This window comes from Conger conger, chromosome 4, assembly GCF_963514075.1.
Source record: "Conger conger chromosome 4, fConCon1.1, whole genome shotgun sequence".
NCBI lineage: Eukaryota > Metazoa > Chordata > Actinopteri > Anguilliformes > Congridae > Conger > Conger conger.
Window position 1 is genome coordinate 59,412,171 of NC_083763.1, and position 21,319 is coordinate 59,433,489.

At 40.1% G+C, this 21,319-nt stretch overlaps 1 protein-coding gene across 1 annotated transcript in view; it reads right to left on the reverse strand.

The window, feature by feature from the left end:
- Nucleotides 1-237: 237 nt before the first annotated feature.
- LOC133127359 (collagen alpha-1(XXI) chain-like) overlaps nucleotides 238-21,319 on the reverse strand; it is a 38,052-nt gene continuing 16,970 nt past the window's right edge. The window contains exons 17-30 of the mRNA XM_061240174.1: nucleotides 17,039-17,092; nucleotides 12,487-12,531; nucleotides 12,270-12,323; nucleotides 9,909-9,962; nucleotides 8,550-8,603; nucleotides 7,207-7,278; nucleotides 6,701-6,736; nucleotides 5,436-5,480; nucleotides 4,942-4,974; nucleotides 4,511-4,657; nucleotides 4,378-4,432; nucleotides 2,868-3,059; nucleotides 2,469-2,546; nucleotides 238-1,911 (exon numbers count right to left, since the gene is read on the reverse strand). Of these exons, the coding sequence (XP_061096158.1) occupies nucleotides 1,721-1,911; nucleotides 2,469-2,546; nucleotides 2,868-3,059; nucleotides 4,378-4,432; nucleotides 4,511-4,657; nucleotides 4,942-4,974; nucleotides 5,436-5,480; nucleotides 6,701-6,736; nucleotides 7,207-7,278; nucleotides 8,550-8,603; nucleotides 9,909-9,962; nucleotides 12,270-12,323; nucleotides 12,487-12,531; nucleotides 17,039-17,092 (1,110 nt within the window). The 3' untranslated portion in view covers nucleotides 238-1,720. The remainder of the gene's footprint in view (nucleotides 1,912-2,468; nucleotides 2,547-2,867; nucleotides 3,060-4,377; nucleotides 4,433-4,510; nucleotides 4,658-4,941; nucleotides 4,975-5,435; nucleotides 5,481-6,700; nucleotides 6,737-7,206; nucleotides 7,279-8,549; nucleotides 8,604-9,908; nucleotides 9,963-12,269; nucleotides 12,324-12,486; nucleotides 12,532-17,038; nucleotides 17,093-21,319) is intronic.

Consider the following 21,319-nt stretch of genomic DNA (forward strand, 5'->3'; position numbering starts at 1 on the left):
CTTGCTTTAGATAAACCTGTTTAAATGTGATGCAGATTGGTTAGAAAGTGTGGGATGAGACTTTTTTTTTGATAGCTTTTTGGACACTTTGGGCAAAAACATTCTCATATATGCAAATAAAACACACGCAAAGGTCAATTTTCATTACATTTTGTATCAAAATGATCAATCATGTGTCTGGACAAAAGGATATGCAGATGGTTTGTATTTTGAGAGATTTGGGGATACTTGAGGACATCTGGGTGCAGTTTTGGGAAAACTAGAATCTTTCCCATATTTTGTACACAAGTTGACATCAGGTTGGTGCACAAACATAAAGTAGTTCTGGGTTGATGAAAATTTCCCTCTAGTGGGGGCAAAATGGAAAGGGTTAAAAGCTGACACTTAGCTGCTCATAAGTATTTTTGTTGTGTTGTTATAAAAAGGAAAGAAGCTTAATCTTTGCAGACTTTTCTTACAAAGTAGAACTTTTTGAATCATAAATGGTGATAATAACAATCAAATGAATAAACAATTAGGAGGTCCTCTCTAGAGTAGTGAAATATAATACATTGAAATACACTGATAAATAACAACCCTTACACCTTTACACTGGTATAAAACTTATTTCATACACACTGATTACCACTGCCAGATAGAAAGCAGAAACAGGGGGAAAAAATAAAAGCTTTAGATAGGGCTGGCACAAAAACCAAACACAATAATATTAATGTATTCCCGGTATAGATTTAACCAGTTTTATAGAATATAAAAGAAGTAGTCAGACAATTGGGAAAAACAAATTGGCTTCAACCAGTGCCTTTTTCAGAGGGAATAATCTATTGATATTCCTTCTTCTCAAATAATCTAACGAGTTATCAGTTAATAATAGATTAGGCAGGAAGTATTGTAGTTGTGGTTACCTAAAGCAGTGGAGCAATACACTTTTGGGTTAAGGTTTGATCCTATCACAGCAATACTTAATTGTTACAATGTTACATTTTACTTGAAGGCACATTTCAAAGTGAGGCTTGCTTCTCAGTATGAACTTCCCAACTCATAGCACCAATCGATCTGTCAGCCAGAATTAATTTGGATGTTACAGATACTGTAAAATTCATGAAGGAATCTGCATGTAAAACTCCCATTTCGGGTTCAGGAAATCACATCAATGATGTGCAATAGTGAATACAATATCCATCCATCCATCTATCCATCCATTATCTTAACCCGCTTATCCTGAACAGGGTCGCAGGGGGGCTGGAGCCTATCCCAGCATACATTGGGCGAAAGGCAGGAATACACCCTGGACAGGTTGCCAGTCCATCACAGGTGAATACAATATACTTACATAAAACAATAAACATGAATACATATACTTGTTACATGGTTGGCTTGATACAGTACAATCGGAATGAGAATCAAAGTAATTTCAGTCATCTGGAAAAAAAAAACAGCCTTTACAGTAAATTACTCGTAAGATGTAATGCCTTGTTTCTAGCATGGAGGTAGCTTAACTAAGGCAGTGCACTAGGTACTGTATGTACATGAGCAAAACCATCTTGCTTCTCTTAAAGCAACACTGTTATCCACTTGTTTCTGTCAGCCTGACCCAAATGTTTCCTGGTCCTTGGTGGACTACACACACCATTCAGGGATTCACTGGTCCATGTCTGCTCACTTCCCTGCTCAAGTGGGAAGTGCCACCAGTCTTGACCATCCTTGGTCTATCTGCGGTCACTTAGAAGTTGGGCCCTTTGCTGAAATGGTTCTCCCTGGGATTGTAGGGCTGGTAGCACATGGACATGTCACATACCCCCGCTGAGCCAGGCGGGCCTCTCTTTCCCGGAGAGCCAGGTATTCCAATATTCCCTGGCATGCCAGGCGGGCCAGGAAAACCTTCCCCGTCTCTGCCACAGGGGCCCTGAAGCCCTGCCATCATAGGCAGAAACCACAAGGTCCATGTTACACACATGAGTGCAAGAAACACAGCTTTACTAACTTACAGTATCACACTGAACACTACAGGAATTATGATTATTAACGGCTTCCAAAGCGGTTAGGCCGTTATTGCACCAGTGAATTACATTACTAATGTGGCTGGTGCAATCATACCAGACATAACAGGTGTTTCCCTACTGGCTGAAGCCCTCTGTCCAGAGAGATGCCATGGCGAGTTATGGCCTATATCTTGGTGACTGCCAGCCACAGTCGTCTGTGCAATATATAATAGTGCAGTCTTCTACCGCAAAGACTGGTCATTACTTTCATAATTCAGGGCCGTGCAGGGCACTGTTCCCAGATCAGCTACCTCAGCTACTGCAGGTGATGGCACCAAATAATACATATTTTATTTATTTCATTTTATGCAAATTGACATGCACATGTAAAAAATGTAATAAATAAAATATTATGTGATAATTATAAATACCTATAATTCAATATTATCATAAGGCATTGGTAAAAGTGTGGAAAGACGGTTACTTCACCTATTGGTCCAGGTGGGCCCGGCTGTCCCGTACGACCATCTCCTTTGGAACCTTTCAATCCCCTTGGCCCAGTGTCTCCTATATCAAAAACCAAATATGGAACATGAACTCAAAATACCAGCACGACGCATAAAGATAATGAAATCCTCATTCAAATCTCCACAACCCATTTCACCATTTACAATTATAATTAAAATATTTAAAATATTCAATTAAAATATTGAAATTAATTCAGATGTTTTCTTTCTGGGATTTTCATGTGAAGATACAGGAATAACATGCACAATAATGACAATGAAAAGTGACTGTAGAAGAACCAATGTGTAAAACAAAGCGATGGTTCTGAATTCCATTTTGATGTGCTAATTGATGAGCATGTTCCCGGATGTGTAGCATTACCTTTAGTTCCCCGGGGTCCTTGCATGCCTGGGGGCCCAGGATATCCTGGGGAGCCAGCCCTGCCAGGATACCCTGTGGGACCAGTAGGTCCCTTGGTACCTGGAGCCCCAGGTTGACCTGGGGGCCCCCGCACTGTTTCACATGAAGGGCAGCCACCTGGTGCCATCATCTGCAGCAGCTGAGGTAGCTGATCTGGGAACAACAGATAAGCCATGGAAATTTCACTTTGCTCTTTACATTATTGAAGGTCCATTAAGACAACTGTTAAAAACATGATTGAGGAATAATGATTAAATGAATGACAGGCATGTGTGGGGCAAAATATATTCTGTACAATAATTGGGTTTCCTAAAACAGTTTTGAAGGTTGATGTGCCCTGTTCTCTCTTTGAACAACTGCCACTCAACTGATGTCTGCACGCCCCTGAATTATGAAAGTAATGACCAGTCTTAGCGGTAGAAGACTGCACTATTATATATCCAGCAAGCTACAGATGTCTGACTGGCTTGAGGAAATGCTCTTGTGTAATGAGGTGCAGCTACCCTACCAGCTAAAGACCTCCTGGGTGATTCTGTGGTCAATATTTCATTAACATTATTATGAACTGCAGGATTGTTGGTCTTATTATAATCACCTGGTTCTATTTTTTCCATGCAAAACCATTTTGCTAGAACCACCCATCTTGATCAATGTTATATAAAAGGGAAGGGATTATTTTTAATAGTCCAAGATCAATTTGCTTTCAGGGTTTAATGGAAAAACTACAGATAGTGATTTATAGCCCTTTTCAGAATTTATATGCTTATAAGGCACACATGCATTTCATGTCGCTGGTTCAATCAGTTCAATTTTGCCAACAAATAATGCACTTAATTTTCATCAATGTTTACTGTGAATGAATAAAGGAACATTTTTCAGATGGAGATTAAGCTGAAGTAAAAATATAATATATAAATATAATACTGCCATACATGTATCAGTATATACATTGTATGTTGCAAGTGCAATATTCTCTGTTCAGTCAACTGAAAAAGTCACAATACTTAAAGTCACAACACTAGGACTTTCTAAAATTTACTGTATGCCCCAGTACAGATAATCTATTGAGGACTGTATTGTGTCTCTGTATGAGCTGCTTTGAAGATACTTGAAGTACATTTTCTTGCTTTATACCTCAAATGATCTATACCTGCCATAGAAAAGCTGGCAGGTCAACAGAAACGTTGGTAAAAATCTAAAATATCCTTCATAGCACACAAAACCTGTCTGGGCCAATTCAAAACACTAAAACTGAAATAATATTTAAAAATCCAGACAGTGAGATATCCCATTAATGTATCATAAAATGTTTATACTATATTTCAGCATGAGGACTTTCAGTGCATTTTGCTCAAACTGAAATCTCTGGCTGTAGGCAGTTTTGTTTTTGCTGTCCAGCATAAATCATTGAGAGAGCAGCAGTATATGCAGTGTGAAATGTGTCTCTGACAAAAGAAAAAGCAGTACTTACTCTGCAGCACATTGCTGCAAAGCTTCATCAAGTGTTCATCTGAAGGAGGCTTTCCCTGAAAAGTAAACGAGATGGATGCTTTAGGGCAGTCTGGAGGTTAAATACATTTTTCTTCAACAAAAGCAGTACTTACAGGCTTCCCTGGATAACCAGGCACACCTGGTTGCCCCGGTAACCCATCTTGGCCTGGGGGGCCACGCGATCCGGTGCCTCCGGGTGAGCCCATGTCCCCCTTCTTCCCATCAGCCCCTCTGACTCCCAGGTCGCCCGCTGTGCCTTTCTAACAATCAGAGGGTAATGATATTTCACTCTCTAAATCTAGGATGCGCTCTTAATTTCCCTCAGATAATGAATTACATTGACATGGACATTGAGTTGAATACAGTTCTATGCTGCACACAGTTTGTATTTGAATGTGTCTTGATTTCCCCTCGTTGGCTAATGGTTGTGCTTTTAGTCGCTGCGAGACATGCACTTCCATTGTATTGCACTGTTTAGCAGAGATAATGGGAGTCCTCGGGTAAAATTGAGCTAGATGGATTCAATCAATCTAATTCAACAAACCTCTCCTTTGCTTCCCCTGAGCCCGGCTTCGCCCTGCAAGAAGGAAATAGCCTGTTAAAATGAACCTCTTTATATAAAGGTCCGAGTCTGTTTGATTGATGACACTGCATCAGTGTTGTTCTTTTCCTATAAAAAAGAGCGATTCCTCTGCTGAGTAACATCCTACTTTGTGCAGGGGGATAAGGAAATTGCACATATAATGGCTTATCCATTTACTGTATTTTATTTTACTGAGTTAAATTGTCTCCTGGAGAGAAGAAACGATGGCAACATTAGCCCTTAAAACAAGTAGTGGTAATGTGAATTCAGTCAGTGACATTTCATGTTAAAGCTTTGAAAATAGGCCCGGGCGCCCGTGTCAGTTAGCCTGCAGTACATCATCCCAGGTGGCCAATCGCTCTGCCTGCCGGGGGCCTGGAGGAATCTCCTCCATCTCGTGATGGACATATGATACCGGCTGCCACACGTAGATTTGGGGGTGCGGGAGTACTCACTGGAGTGCCAGCAGACCCGGGAGCTCCCACGCTGCCTGGCCCACCCTGAAACGAGGAGACCGCGAGAGTGGTTCCGTCACAAAAGGTTACCATTAGCATTCATAGGCAAGTTACAGCATCGGAGCCTTGTCGACCTTTAAAAACCATATCACCTGTGGTCTTGGGACATGCCGTCGAGCCTGTCCACTCCAATCACTACCACAGCATCTCCAGCAATTGTAAAAAGGCTTGAAGCAAAAAATAAAATTGAGTGCACTCCTGTTATTCAGTTGGTGTATTGACAGAGCGGTGGATGAGGCAAGCTTTTTTTGAGCAGGGTCTCACCACTGAAGCACACAATGGAAAGCCATTATTTTCAGGTTGTCAACCAATCCAGCATGTGATGGCCTTTACACCACGGTTGCCAAGGCTTCTTGGCACTTTCCATAAGCACACGGAAGGCGTTTCTGGCAACTGTGCATCTCAGCTCTGGTGGAAAAGAATCAAAATTGTTCTTTGCCTGTATTATGCTTCTCAGGGTAACGTTTGTGACCTTTCTGTTGCTGTTTCCCTTTTTTTGAGCTTGGTGACTGGGTGATTCACTCAGTGACTCCTGGGTTGTCAGGAGGGGAAGGAGGGTTGAGTAGGAACTGGAGCTGCTGTTTGTCTTGAAACAGTGAAGATGAGTCCAGGCAGTCAAGCACCTATCGATGCTTTCAGGACAAGGCCTTTGACCTCTTTTGGACAGTGTGTGGCAATATAATATTGTATCATTGGGCGCAATTCTACACTGCAGCTATGTAAAGGTCTGTGATTGAAGCACATTTTAGTTCCAGATAATAAAAACAAAATGTTTGAGGACTGGTAGACCCTTCCGTTCTGTTCATTTGGGTCTGTCAGATGACACATCCAGCTGAAGTCCTCATTCTCAACGCACTGGTCTGGAAAAAGAGCATCCCGAAATGTTGCAGATGACTGTGGCTGGCAGTCGCCAAGATATAGGCCATAACTAGCCATGGCATCTCTCTGGACAGAGGGCTTCAGCCAGTAGGGAAACACCTGTTATGTCTGGTATGATTGCACCAGCCACATTAGTAATGTAATTCACTGGTGCAATAACATCTGCCATAGCGGGCGGACCGCAGTGTGAAAGAAGCAGAAGTCATCAGGACAGACATTCATGTCTACATACTCCAGAATACACTGAGCAGTGAATTCATACAATTATGACTGGGAATTCCAAAATAACAATAAAAAAAGGTCCAACAAAAGAAGTTTGATAATACCTGATTTCCTTTCGGACCAGTTTCTCCCACCTCACCCTGAAAAATATCATAAAACCATATAAAACACACTATCTTAGCATAGCAAAGCAGCGTAACTTGCAGGATATTCTACTTGATATACAGTGGTACAGTACAATATTTTGTTTTACATTCACGTGTTTTGGTGGCTTGGAGCAATCAATATGAAATGTTATTCTACATATATCAATTCACAGTTCCCATACAGTTAGTTGCAAAACTTATATCAAGTTACGGATTGCTCAATGCTGAGACTAGGGATTTGACTCAATCAACACGCACACATACACACACACGCACACACACACACACACACACACACACACACACACACACACACAATTTGATTTCTTTTTTTATTCTCAGCAAATTGGGTTGGCAGTTGATTTAAATAACAGCATGAGTTTTCGGTTTAAGGACACTGTTGATTGAATCTCGGTTTGTTTCCTTTTCTTCTTTGACTGCTGTAACAATCCCCAGGACCTTACCTTGGGTCCTTTAAAACCTGGCATTCCCATCACCCCTGGTAACCCCTGCATCCCTGGGTCTCCCTGAGCACCCTGCGAAATTCAAAATGGGACTGTTATCAGGAATGCCCCTCTCCTATCCGTTGCAAAGCTGACACCAGAAACAATATACAAAATATTCTTCATTGCACATAAAACTGACTGGCCCAATTGAAAACATCTGTACATTACAATGTAAAAAATATTCTAAACTGAGTTTGTAAAAAATATTCTAAACTGAGTTTGTCATTAATAGAGACATGACTGCCATCATTTTATTGCATGCTAGTTTATTCTATGAAATCCTCCTCTAACATACATCTACTCTTTCTAACCCACTTCTTCCTCCTTCTCACAATATATCCTATAATTGTATATTAACTATAGTCTGCTTTCTATGTTAGTCAGTATAACTTAACCCAAATATCATACATGTTGCATCTTTGTCTTTGCTAATGTAACCAGAGAAAAATATGACAACAATCACCAGAAGCCCAAATACAAGTATTGTGGTCATTGTACAGCTGAAATTATAGCACACTAAGCATGACGCAATTGAAAAATAATAGCAGTTATACTATAACATTAATGCTAAATATAGATTTCACAGTATCCTTCTCAGGTACCTTCAGCCTTATGGTATTACACAGAATATAAAAATGTAACCTGCTCTATGGTATGTAGCTAACATTAAAATACTGCACCTATTGACCTCATAGACATACAGTAAAAAGAGTTAGGAGAAGGAGTGTTTTTTGCAGTAGGTTTCGGCATGGAAAGGTTTATAAACATAATTGACAAGTATGCTTCTTATAAAGTATAGTTGTTTAGTTGTAAAATGAGTGATATTTTGCATAGAATGATTTGGAATTCTGAATTGTTCACCATTGCAAACATAAATGAACAAAATGAACTAAATAAGACTAAAGCAAGGCCCATATGGATAGTAGATTTTCCTGATAGTTGATAAACAATGTATTTCATTTAAAATTAATCATTAGGACATTACATCACAAATGCCTTCCTTTTTCAATATGGGTAAGCAGTTGTTTAATAGCTCTCATACAAACAGATACAAGAGAGTAAACAGAAATGGTAAATACAGTAAATGAAGAGAGATAAGGTAGAAAACAGCCCACAGGCTTCTGAACCCTAAATGACTCTCATCTTCCGAGCAGCCAGGGCTGGCTCTGTGTGGGAAATATTCTGCTGAAATTGCTCAGAGGTCACGGGGTCAGATGGGGAGAAAGGAAAGGCATAAGAGCGTGGAACGGGAAGGGGTCACACCCTGAAGGAGCGCAGCAGCTGCATTCTCCACTACGCACCTTTGGTCCCAGCAGGCCAGGAAATCCTGCTTCCCCACGCTCTCCAGTGGTACCCTGCACACAGACAAATCATATTACACACTGTACACATAGTCTAACAGCTACCCTGCACACAGAAAAAAACATATGACTCACTGTTCACACAGGGCCAGACACAGCTACCCTGCGCACAGACAAAACATCCATCCATCCATCCATTATCTTAACCCGCTTATCCTGAATAGGGTCGCAGGGGGGCTGGAGCCTATCCCAGCATACATTGGGCTAAATGAATGCACTCTGGACAGGTCGCCAGTCCATTGCAGGGCACACACACCATTCACTCACACAATCATACCTATGGGCAATTTAGACTCTCCAATCAGCCTAACGTGCATGTCTTTGGACTGTGGGAGGAAACCGGAGTACCCGGAGGAAACCCACGCAGACACGGGGAGAACATGCAAACTCCGCACAGAGAGGCCCCGGCCGACGGGGATTCGAGCCCAGGACCTCCTTGCTGTGCTACCCACTGCACCATCCGTGCCGCCCTCAGACAAAACATATCACACAATATACACATAGTCTTACAGCTACCCTGCACACAGACAGAACATATCACACACTGTTCACACAGGGCCAGACACAGCTACCCTGTGCACAGACAGATCATATCACGCGTTGTATACCCAGGGCCAGACACAGCTGCCAGGGACATGGGTCTGCAAACCCATGTCATTCACAACCGGCTGGATTACCAGCCTTTTTTAATAGGCAGTGATGAACTGCATTCATGTGCTGAGAGCTTCAATTAAAACCCTGCACTTCACTCTAATGGAGGGTGGTGACGTGCATATCACCTAATGACGTCCTGTAATTTCACCAATTCACTCATTTTACCTCATACAGTATGCTTGCTGTGTCAGGGCTTTTTTGTTCTTTTTCTGCTACTCTGCAAAGTGTCTTTGTGACAGTATTCTGTAAAAAGTGCAATAGAAATAAAAAGTGTTAAATTATTTGATTTGATTTGATTGAGGAAGACTTTTTTTTGCTCTTCAAAATCAGTTTCAACTGATTTCATTCCATTAAAAAATAATGAACTTTGATCAGGGTACTGTGTAGAAATACTTATTTGATTCTGATTTGATTCTTTGATCCTTATTATTGGCTTTGGTTATCATTTTAATGATCCCTTTCAGTCCCAAGCCAATATGAAGTGGCTCCACGCAAATATCAAGGGCTTTTGGCTTAGGTTGAGAAAATTGAGAAAGTTGAGAATTTAGGGCTCTAAACAATAGTAGAGCAGTAATCTTTATTTGTTGAAAAGGTTGAGAGTGCCATATGGCATCAGTAAATGGTAAATGGTTTTCGCCAACAAACCTTTGGGCCTTTGAATCCATCAAGCCCTGGTGGACCCATGGGGCCCTGGATTCCCTAAACATAAAAAAGACACATGAGCATGGATACAACACAATGCAAACACATTTTTGTATTCTTATCACTAATTTCTCATACTTTTTGGTACAAAGAGTTCGAACCAGTGTTACACGTCAGATTCTAGAAACGCACCTAACTTCAGACAACTATCCTAAATTAAGATGTCCGTTATAATACTGTATATGGTACTGTAGGTGGATTCCATCAGATAGATGGCCAATGGGACTAACTAGAATGAGGGACATCTACTATATACATGACATGACAATATGACAAAATGGCAGACTGTTACTCCTAAACAGTCCACTAAAATATGTTTCTGAAAACTTTTGAGGCAAGAAATAAGCAATGCAGTTGCTGAATCTTGATTAATATTTGATCTGCAAGGTCTATTTTGAAAGTTTTATCTGAGTTCTGTGTGCCAGGCAAGCTGTGCTGACATGCACTGCAAGTCTTTTCATAGGAAATTAATGGAATGTGGTATTTACATGATACATACGACAGGTTCTATCTCAGAAAAAATTCTAAATACAAGAGAATTGGTGAGCGCAACAAGTTATCTTAGGGGCGACGTGGCTCAGGCAGTAAGAGCAGTCGTCTGGCAGTCGGAGGGTTGCCGGTTCGAACCCCCGCCCGGGCTGTGTCGAAGTGTCCCTGAGCAAGACACCTAACCCCCAAATGCTCCTGACGAGCTGGTCGGTGCCTTGCATGGCAGCCAATCGCCGTTGGTGTGTGAGTGTGTGTATGAATGGGTGAATGAGAAGCATCAATTGTACAGCGCTTTGGATAAAGGCGCTATATAAATGCCAACCATTTACCATTTATCTTAAATCTCACATACAAGCGATTTAAGAACAAATCAGTTTCTACCACTGGTTCTTGCATGAGGCCCAACATGTTCAACCAATTTCCCACCAGCTATAGCAGACAGGTTGGTAATGATCATATTTATGGAAAGAAAAACATAGGCAATTGTGATTACATGCATGCAAGTGTGCATCAAATGATTCATTGAAAAGTTGTACAGCGATATTTTACACTTCCTATTGTGTTGGAGTTTAGACACACACCCGTTTGACCCATTAGCAGGTCAAAATTGCAAAACACTGATAAAATGATTATCATCCAATATAGTTCTAGCTCATCACTAACATCTACTATGCATCTGTAAATAACATCTACCCATGAGCTTGTATTTTTTTTTGTCCCAAGACCACAATTACTTTACTATATACTAATGTGTGACTGCTGCTCTTTCTATGGATTTACATACATGCACATATTGACTAAAGGGACAGCAGCTACTGAAACAGACCAAGCACTCATCTACAGTGACTTCAGGCACTGGATTGTTATATGTGGCAAGCACTCCACCAATCTCTCCCGAACATCTCAAATACAAGCAGGTCTTGTTTCATGACTGTGAAATCATATAACTACTGAGATGTTATGAAAGGTTTGCAGTGACATAGAAGCATGGAAAACAGTCTGATCTGACTCAGCATCAAAAAACTGGCAGGAGCCTCATCACTCAATCTGAGCAATAAGCAACAGCCTCATGTAAAGCATGCAGGTCTTCTAGTTCCTTCCATCTATTTCTAAACATTTATCTCCATTCTATGTCTGTCATCACAATTTTCCCATAGGCTGAGTGAGAAGCATATTGGACACTGCATATCTGGTGGGCCCTGGTGTCAATACAATCAACAACCAATATTCTTTGCCAGGGAAATTGAATCGATAATAAACAAAATGGAGGCAAAACGGTGAGACTATTTTCTATTGTTTATATAATTATTATTGAGGCCAACATGAAGTTTGAGGAAATTTACCCTAACAAAATAGGAAGGTTAAATAATTTAAATTTACTTTTCACAGAAGCATTTTCCCGAAAAAGGACCGTTTCATACTAAATTGCATTGCTGCAAATATTCCAGCAGAGGGCAGCAATAGATTGGTCAGTTGATATCCTGCCACGGAACTGGCATCCGGCCACCTTTCACAATTATAAATACTTGAATGATGCTTCCAGAAAAATATGTGCTGTAGTATGTACATAGCAGTAACAGTATAAAACTATAAAATGGCTGTACAGAAAGAGCACAGAACACAGGGCACGATTCCAACAGTTTTATAGATATGATAATGCAGTTCATAGCTCATAGTCCACTGCAACATATCACGCACAGGGGACAGCCTGACAGTGAAAGAGGGAAAGCTGACAGAGTATTCTCAGGAAAGTGCATTACTTATACAGCGGTGATCTGGAGAGGTTAAATAAATGTCATAAATTCAGTTCCTTACCGGAGGTCCCTTTGGGCCTGAGGATCCTTGTTGTCCCTGAATCCCTTTCTCCCCCTTTTACAGAGTGTAAAACATGTCAATACCTCACAAACATGCCTGGTTAACAGTGCTAGTTTTTTTAGCCTAAAAATTTAATATCCAACATTGACTTATTTTACATTTTTAGCAAAGTATCACAACAGACTTTCCTTATTTTGATGTTTCAGTGTGAATGTACCTGAGGTCCCATTGGTCCAGCATCCCCAGGGTAACCCCGGAATCCCTGCAGTGACATCATGTTCACAATGTGAGAAAGGGCTTTCAAAGCATACCTTTCCTTTTCCTCTTTCAACAATTCCTTTTCTAATTGTTAAACAGCCACTGCTACATTTTAATCCACAAAATGTTCTGGTAAAGGTGATGTTTGGAGAGACTTCTGCCAGGGATGCCAGTCATGGACATGTGCAATAAAATATCAGGCAGCATTTATGAGGGAAATATACATGAGATGTAATAACACACCACCTTTTCTAGCGGTTAATCACGAGTGCACATCCAGCGGATTACGTTTCTAAATTGGCTTAACATGGCCACTCTTCCTGTTATGTCCCAGGGGTGTGATTTACAGTGTGCACCTCATTTACAGCCTACAGGAGCAGTTCCTCTTTTCTTAATAAATGTACACATGTGGCTGAGAGCCAGGCCCACAATTAAAGCCCGATTAACCAGCCCCATTTTAAACAAAATAACCCATCAATTCAATCTACAAGTACAGTACTGCAACAAGGACGAGCTGCATCTGTAGGGTACATGCCTCTCGCTTTCATTCTGTACCATACATCTATAATGCAGGTAAAGAATGCAGACACTGAATGTAAATGGCAATACATACTTCCACACTGACGGCTGAGAGAATTAAACTTTTATTTTATTAAAAAGCCAGTGTTCTCTCTATATTCTTGGAGCGTTACACTACTGTATAATGAAATTAATGCTTTAATGTAACTATAATAATTTTTAGAATAATAATTATTATGTTATTGTTATTATTGGTATCCAGTAAGTTTCAAGCAATTCATTACATGTGAGCGGACAGAAGACAGGCTCTCCATCCCACTCAAAACAATGATTATTTCCAGAGAAGATGTTTGTGTGTGCTCGTGGACATTAGTGAGTGTTTGTCACATGCTGTGCATTAGCACCACTCTCAGAAGCACAGAGAAAAGCTCCTCCAAATAACGAGACGTTTGATAAAAAAATAAAAACACCACAGAAGCCAATGGAATAATATTCCGGTGAGAGGGACGATGACATTTAGGTGTAAAAGCATCCCCTTTCCCCCGCAGTCCGTAGCCTGTAGGAGGAAACAAAAAGAGGAGCGATGCATTCCTCGCACGGTGCAGAGTGAGTCCCGCAGGGACCCGCTCCATTTCGCACTCGTAATCTTTCAGCACAGCACCCGCACACGCAGGCCCAGAAAAGCCCGTCTCCACGGGGACTCACCAAAACAAGCCCCGCACTTTACAATCAGGACACAAGCGCTGCCCAAAGAGAGCCTGCTCTCAGCCCCTATTGTAATTAACTTCATCAAAAAACACCTCCACAAAGAGCGAGGACGAGGTTTGCTTTCTGGATGGAGGCTGCCCGCACTTTCACATAGGTGGATGTTATATGACAAGAGTGCTGGGCAGCCCTTTTGATGTGCATCTCAGCACGATGACTTATTTGATCCTACAGACCCATATGAATTCCTTTGATCTCTATTCATTGGCAATCTCAATTGAGGATGAAGGCAACTTCTGCTGTGAAATAGAGGCTTTCAAACTCTAATATGCGGACCCCATGGCAAACTAGTTCTTTGGGAATATCCAGGCCGAGATCTATCTAAAGTCGAAGCACTAGGCTGCCTTTTCATCAACTTTGAGGAAGGAATTTCAGAAAAGGTGATTTCTTTATTAAATTCTTACATGACGGATTACATAAGCAGTGGAGGTATATATGACAATGAAGGATAGAGCCTATGAACAGTTATTTACATGAATTTGGAATGAATATGAAGCTATGGTACAGTTCCATAGCAGTTATACTGGATAACCCCCTTTACGCAACCCAAAAGATTTGCCCCAGCTTGCTCTCACCTTTAAGTGTGCTTAGAGAATGTCTTTACACTGACTAGTAAAAATTTCAGAACACTGTTTTGATATTTCACATTTTAATTTTGTGCCTGTTTCTGTACACATGCTCATTTTCTGATGGGGGCATCAGTTGAATATGCAGGCACATTTTGTACATTAGTGATGGTACAAAATCCCCTTGTGGAAAGGCCTCGGGATTATACAGGAATAATGTGATGTAATGGGACATTCAATGCAGCTTGGCTTTCAGCGCCAACACAGCTGAAAACTCTGACATGCAAAAAAGTTATGCTGGACTCATACAGACAGTCCTTTCACAAACATCGCTATCCACTCATGAGAATGGCAACTCCTGCCAATGCCAATCTTCTGAAGTAATGACAGTAGCACCTGCTTTTCCCAGACGTAAAACAGCCTCTGTCGCAACGGCCACCAGCCATGATAAATCAGCTGTATATGCATCATTTTCCATTCTCTAAACCCATATCTTCACGATCCAACATCTGAATGCCCTAAGATACATATGTATTAACCCAAACAAGCACATTTTAGGAGACAGCGTTTTTCACTTTTTTTATCCAGTGCGGTGGATTGTCTTGTTAACTTCTGTAAGAGTACTGCAAATACATAGCCCAACGCCTGTCCACATAACCCATCTACTTTCAAAACCTCAATATAACTACATTTTACAGTAATCGTGGATTCATCAATCCTCCACAATTAGGCCAGGCATTCAGGAAGCTCAGCACTTGTCATCAAATAGGAGAAGGTGACAATAATGCAAAAAGCATATGACATCCTTATTCAAGGCAGTATCTTCCCTTCGGCCTAATTAAATAATGATTTTGCAGATTAAAAACAACGTGGACTGGCTTCTATTTTCTATTATCTGCTTCTTTCTGTTACATTACATACATATGTCTGTACATTACATTAGCCATTAAAATGCTGTGTTAAAGACTAATGTACTGTAATTCGGAGGGGCTTGGTAAGAGTTGGGAACTTGGTGCTTGCTGGGGAAACATTAAATAATCTTCTAAATAATCTTCTCCCTGGAAATAATCCTGTAGGGCCTACAATCCCTCCTGCACGTATGCATGCCTGGGTGTCACCATTGCAGAAAACTAGCCAGTAACAGGACCAAACCACACTAACCTCAGTAGCATCCCTTTGAGTGGGAAGGTATGTTCTAATTTGAGATCAGCAGCTTTAAGTGACTGCAGCACAAGCAAAACATATTATTTGATGGCCATCACGAATCCACAACTTAAATTATTTTAATCAGTCAGCTTGTTCACTTACTGTACACAATTCCCTGAATGTTCAAATGAGTCAGAGCCCCATACTACACAGTGAAGAAGTAAATCATAAACTTAAAGGGCAAGTTATTGCTCCACATTGTTGCTATGGTTTCCTTTCAGGATTTCTTCCAGAAGTTTCTCCTAGTGGTGTGGAGGGCATTGGAGCTGCTGTGTACGCTAGCAGTGCGCGCTGGCAAGTAAACACTGCGGTTGCTTGAGCCCCACGTTTGGAGTGCCATCAACACAAGCAGCATGCCTATTTTAAGTTAAAATGTTCCTGATGTCTTTTAAGTGGCTTCATAAACTGTTCTAGAAATGAAAAGGATGATGTTTTTTGTAATGCCGCAAGGACAAGAAAAATATTTAACAAGCTTTGTGAATGCCAGCTTGTTGGCACTACATTTTACAACTGCGTGTAAGCTATGGTTTAAAAAAAACATTTTCCATTTTATATATGCAGAATACTGTTTACACATTACCCACATTTGACATTTCTTCTGGTTTAAATAAAATGAGAGTGACTTAAATTCTAAATCAAACATGTAAATACATACTGCATAAATATTCCATCAGATGCATAAAATAAATTAAATTTACATTTCAATCACACTTGAAAATGCAGTCAAATTACATAGCAAACAGCCTTCATGTTTCTAGTGTTACAGCAATGGAAAAATCAATTAATCATAATAAATGGATCATGAAGTGTGTTGTTATGGTATGTGTGAAAGAGGAGGTGAGATACTACAGTACATGCCAATAGCAGAAAGAAAAACACTCAGCAACTCAGGACAGCACTGTTTTCCTTGGAGCACCTGTATGAATGCCATCAAACAAAATGAGCCCTGTACCAGAGTCAGCCATCAAATAACACTGGACTACAAGCCATAGGGCGGCCTGTAGTGTAGTGGTCAAGGTACATGACTGGGACCCCCAAGGTCGGTGGTTCAATCCCCAGTCCAGCTACAATAAGATCCACACAGCCATTGGGCCCTTGAGCACAGCCCTTAACCCTGCATTGCTCCAGGGGATGATTGTGTCCTGCTTAGTCTAATCAACAGTACATCACTCAGAATAAGAGCATCTGCCTAATGTAATGTTCCAATGTCACACATTTACAACCTGGATCATTACCTTATTCATATTCACCTTTTTACCTCACTTTACTAGTTTTGTTTTCCCAGTTTTAGGAGACAGCAAAACAACTTTGTAAACAGTATATGCAAAAGCTCTCTGGTATTTCATTCTTATATACTGACATATGCTAATACTGCGCAGTGAGTCTACAGCAACCCTAATGAACCCACGATTCATTAAGCTGAAATGAAAGATAATGATTGAAATCTTGACTTACTGGAAGTCCTCTCTCTCCATTAACACCTGGCACACCAGTTTCTCCTTTCTCACCCTGAAACAAAGCAGAACAGATATAACCATTATAAATATACTGCAAAAATCATTTAAAAGGCCTTGCAGTTTGCTATTACCTAAGCACTTTATTTTATTTTTTACATTTGAGGTATATAGCAAATGTTCTTATCTAGAGTAGCATAGGTTACATTATTTATAATTTGCAATGAATCATTATAGAGTTGGATATTGGATTGGGTATACACTCTCTGAGCACTTTATACCTATTTATTCATGCGTGTGGCAGCAGTCCAATGCATAAAATCATGCAGATACGGTTCAGAATGGGGGAAAGATGTGATCTAAGTGACATTGAGCGTGGACTGATTGTTGGTGCCAGACAGGGTGGTTTGAGTATCTCAGAAACTGCTGATCTCCTGGGATTCTCATGCCCAACAGTCTCTAGTGTTTGCAGAGAATTGTGTCAAAAACAAAAGACATCCAGTGAGCAGCAGTTCGGAAACGCCTTGTTAATGAGAGCGGTCAGAGGAGAGGGCCAGACTGGTCAAAGCTGACAGGAAGGTGACAGTAAAGCTAATAACCATACATTAAAACAGAGGTATGCAGAAGGGAAGTGGATAGGCTACAGCGGCAGAAGTAAGAAGTATTAAAAAATAAGTCTAATAAATACCTAATAAATTGCTCACTGAGTGTATACAGTAAGCGTGATTCTGGGTAATGGCGGAATAGAAAATATGTCAGACAAATATAAAACAGATATTTCTCCAAAAAGACATTTACAGATAGCAAATGGTCGGTGTTAAACTTGTGATAAGCCCATGGAACATAAAAATGGTTTGATATCAATAGGGACAAAGACCTAAACTTTTTTAAATTAAAGTTTAAGACTGGCAGAAAAACATTCCATCTGTTGGCATCATAAAGCATTACTGAAAAGAAAATTAGGCTCTATAAATCTCAATTGAGCTTAATTTTCACTCCAGTCATGTTCAAGTCTGAAATAATGCTCAGGCATGTTGTTAATCAGGGGTAATTTAAGTTATTTTATATCTTTTTATGTGGAAGAATTAGATCAGTCTTCCCTCCTCACCTGAAAACAAAATTCATGAAGCAGAAATTAAACACAACATTAATCAAGTGTTCATGGTGAAGATGAGAACCAGATGCTAATTCAGTAATAGTGGAGAATGCAGATGGACTTCAATTACATTGTGAGTGTACTAAAAGGTTTCCCAAAGGGAATATTTTGCATTTAAATTCTTGGACATTGCCTGCAGATAAGTGGAGAACATTTAAACACTTGCAAACAAATACCCTCTGACACGTGTTTTTGACCTTTAATTTGGTTTGATTATTATTTATACTGACTAGGCCATGAAAATATACGTTTTCAAGCCAAGCATTTGCTTATGCACCCCACAGCTCAGTAAAGCTGTCTCCCCACAGCAAGTAGTACAGAGGCTGCTAAGGTAAGCTAAAAACCTATTATTAGCAAGCCCTTCATTGATTTTGGCAGACAAACAGTGCTTTACAATCACACTAAGGTTCCATTACAAAACTTGAGTTATAAAGTGGATTCAGGATTCAAACCTGGAACATTCAGCAATTGCAGTCTTTCATATCAGACATGGATTTTCAGCAACCAGCACAGAGACTAGAATGCAAAACATCTTATGTCAACACAAAAACCTCAAAACACAAGCCCCTTTATAACGCAATAAGGACTGGAAGGTGAGGGACAAATATTGTTTCCACACACTTGGCTGGGACAGGCTGCGGCAATAACAGCTTCCCACCACTCCCAAAAAATATATCATTTTACAGAAGACAGTGCATTTCTCTCGTTTCTGTGCAAATTTAGCAAATATATTCCTTAAATGGCAAATTGTGTGTTCAAATTACTTTGAACATACTGCCAAAAATGTCTGCCTTAAAAGCATTTTTTATCTTCTTGTTTTTCCAAAGTTGGCTCATTGGCTCTTTGCGGGAAGGAAGCAGGGCAATGCTAGGACCCCGCCTAGGCACACACCTGGACTACGTTACAAATCAGTCCAGGAGTTTTATAAGTTCTGCTTCTTTCCACAGTAGATGGAGAGAGAGAGAGCTGTGTTTGTGACAGCTGCAAGCACTGCGTTGGTTTACTTTGCCTTTATTATTTTAGTTTGTTATTTTTACCTCGATCGCAGGTGAAGGTGAATAAAATTCCAGTGCAATCCGGAATGTCCAGCTCATCTGTCCTCCCATGGGTTTGTCACAGTGTGTGAATTTTTTCTTTAACTTGTTTTATGTTACTGTTTGCTTGACAAGTGAAATGTTCTTCTTCTATTGACAAATCTTGAAATCAGTCAAAAATGTCTTACCTCATTGGCAATAGGTTTGTTAATATTTTAGTAATAAGATTGTACGTCTCAATACAAGTACTAAAATACTTGTTGAGATGGACTTATTTTTTGGGGTTTTTGCAGTAGACTGTGCTGAGAACAAAGTGCACTTGAAAGTAAGGTTAATTGGAGAGTCTAAATTGCCCAAAGGTATGACTGAAGTGAGTGAGTGAAGTGTGTGACCTGCGATGGATTGGTGGTCTGCCATATTCCTGCCTCTCGCCAACTGTACACTGGGTTAGGCTCCAGCACCCCCTGCGACCCTGACCAGGAATAAACGGGTAAGATAATGGATAGATGAATAAAAAGAATTGGTTGACAAAATAGATGTTATCTATGAATTATAAGAAAGGGAAAGTTGTAATCCACCAAATTACAAGCCAAAAGCTATATATACATTTAACCCATTGCCATCTTATTTTGGGGGACACATTTCTGGATTGTGAGTTCTAACGATCTTTGTTGTCAGGTCTATTTAGGAACAGCACTGAGAACTGTACTCTAATTTGCACGTGCAATATGTAATTTCCCGAACGTCAGCTGTGGAATTCAGACCATCAAAGCCTTTTTTTCTTTCAAGAGCAGTCTGACATTCTTATATTGACAGAGCAAATGTCAGTGCTATGAAACGTATCTTTCTTTCATAACCACTTAGATTTTGCATACCATCATTCTATAGAATACCTTTGCTTGAATTTATATGTAAGCTTCCACACATATACAGGCTTCATATGAGAAAACTATTTCCTGAATGTGGAGGAGAAAACACAGTCAATTTCTTAATAGAGGTTAAAATGTATTGAGTTATATTTACATTTACAATGAAGTTGTTTTAAGCGTGGGCTACTGAAGCTCAGACTATAGTAACATAGGGATTTTTTGCCATTAAGTGTGTGGTGGAGCTGGATTGTGCCTCTGCTCTCTTTCACAGACACACTTTAGGCATATCTGTAATATATTTAACCCAACTGATGACTTTAACAGTCACACTACAGCACATTGTTAAGTGTCTGGTCTGTATCTTCAATATGGTATTAGTTGAGTTGAGCTGAGTCTCAGTCCCAGAGCTCCTCAAGTGCTTTGGCATAGGAACTCATACAAGTTTGTTTGAAATTAAAACAGGACTAATTGTCTATTTAATTTCAAAATTGTTTAAAAGAGGGGAATTTAACTTTTATGGGACCTTTTGCATATTCATTATGCTTTCTGTATGATATAAAACAATGTTTTATAGAGTTATGTTATATAGCACTCTGATGCATTTTCAAGACAGCAGACTCATTAAAATGTATGTCATAACATAATGGGTTTGCATATGCTGGTGTGTGTGTGCATGTGGATGTGTGTATGTGCGTGTATGTGTTCATTCCGGGGTTCAGTTTGCTCCCTTGATGAAAAACCTAACCAATAAATCTGTTTTCATTTTGCATGCCACATCAAACCTCTTACTGGTTATATAATCATCCAGTGTCAGCAGGAATGAATGAAGAAGGCAAGGGGTATAGACAAACACAATGCTATGCTTTTATATTGGGTGGCGTTGTTTGTTCTGTCTTCTTGTCCAAAATTGATGGAATTTATTCCCTGGTTTAGTTTGAAATAACATGAACATTCTAAGTTCTAAGAGCCAAATACTGTAGACTTTCAGCGTATTAACTGAGCCTGCATATTATATTCTTTTTTAGGCATGTTCATATGTTCTGTTACACATATATGAGAGGCACAGTTTCCAGCTCCAACAGACAGATGCAAAGAGAGAGCAGATTTGAAAAACAGTGTTACGCTGGGTAAAACAAATAAAGAAAATACAGTGACCTGGTCAGAGAAGGATGCTTCTATTTGACTATACAATCCATGATCATTATGAAACTGTGTCTGCTCTG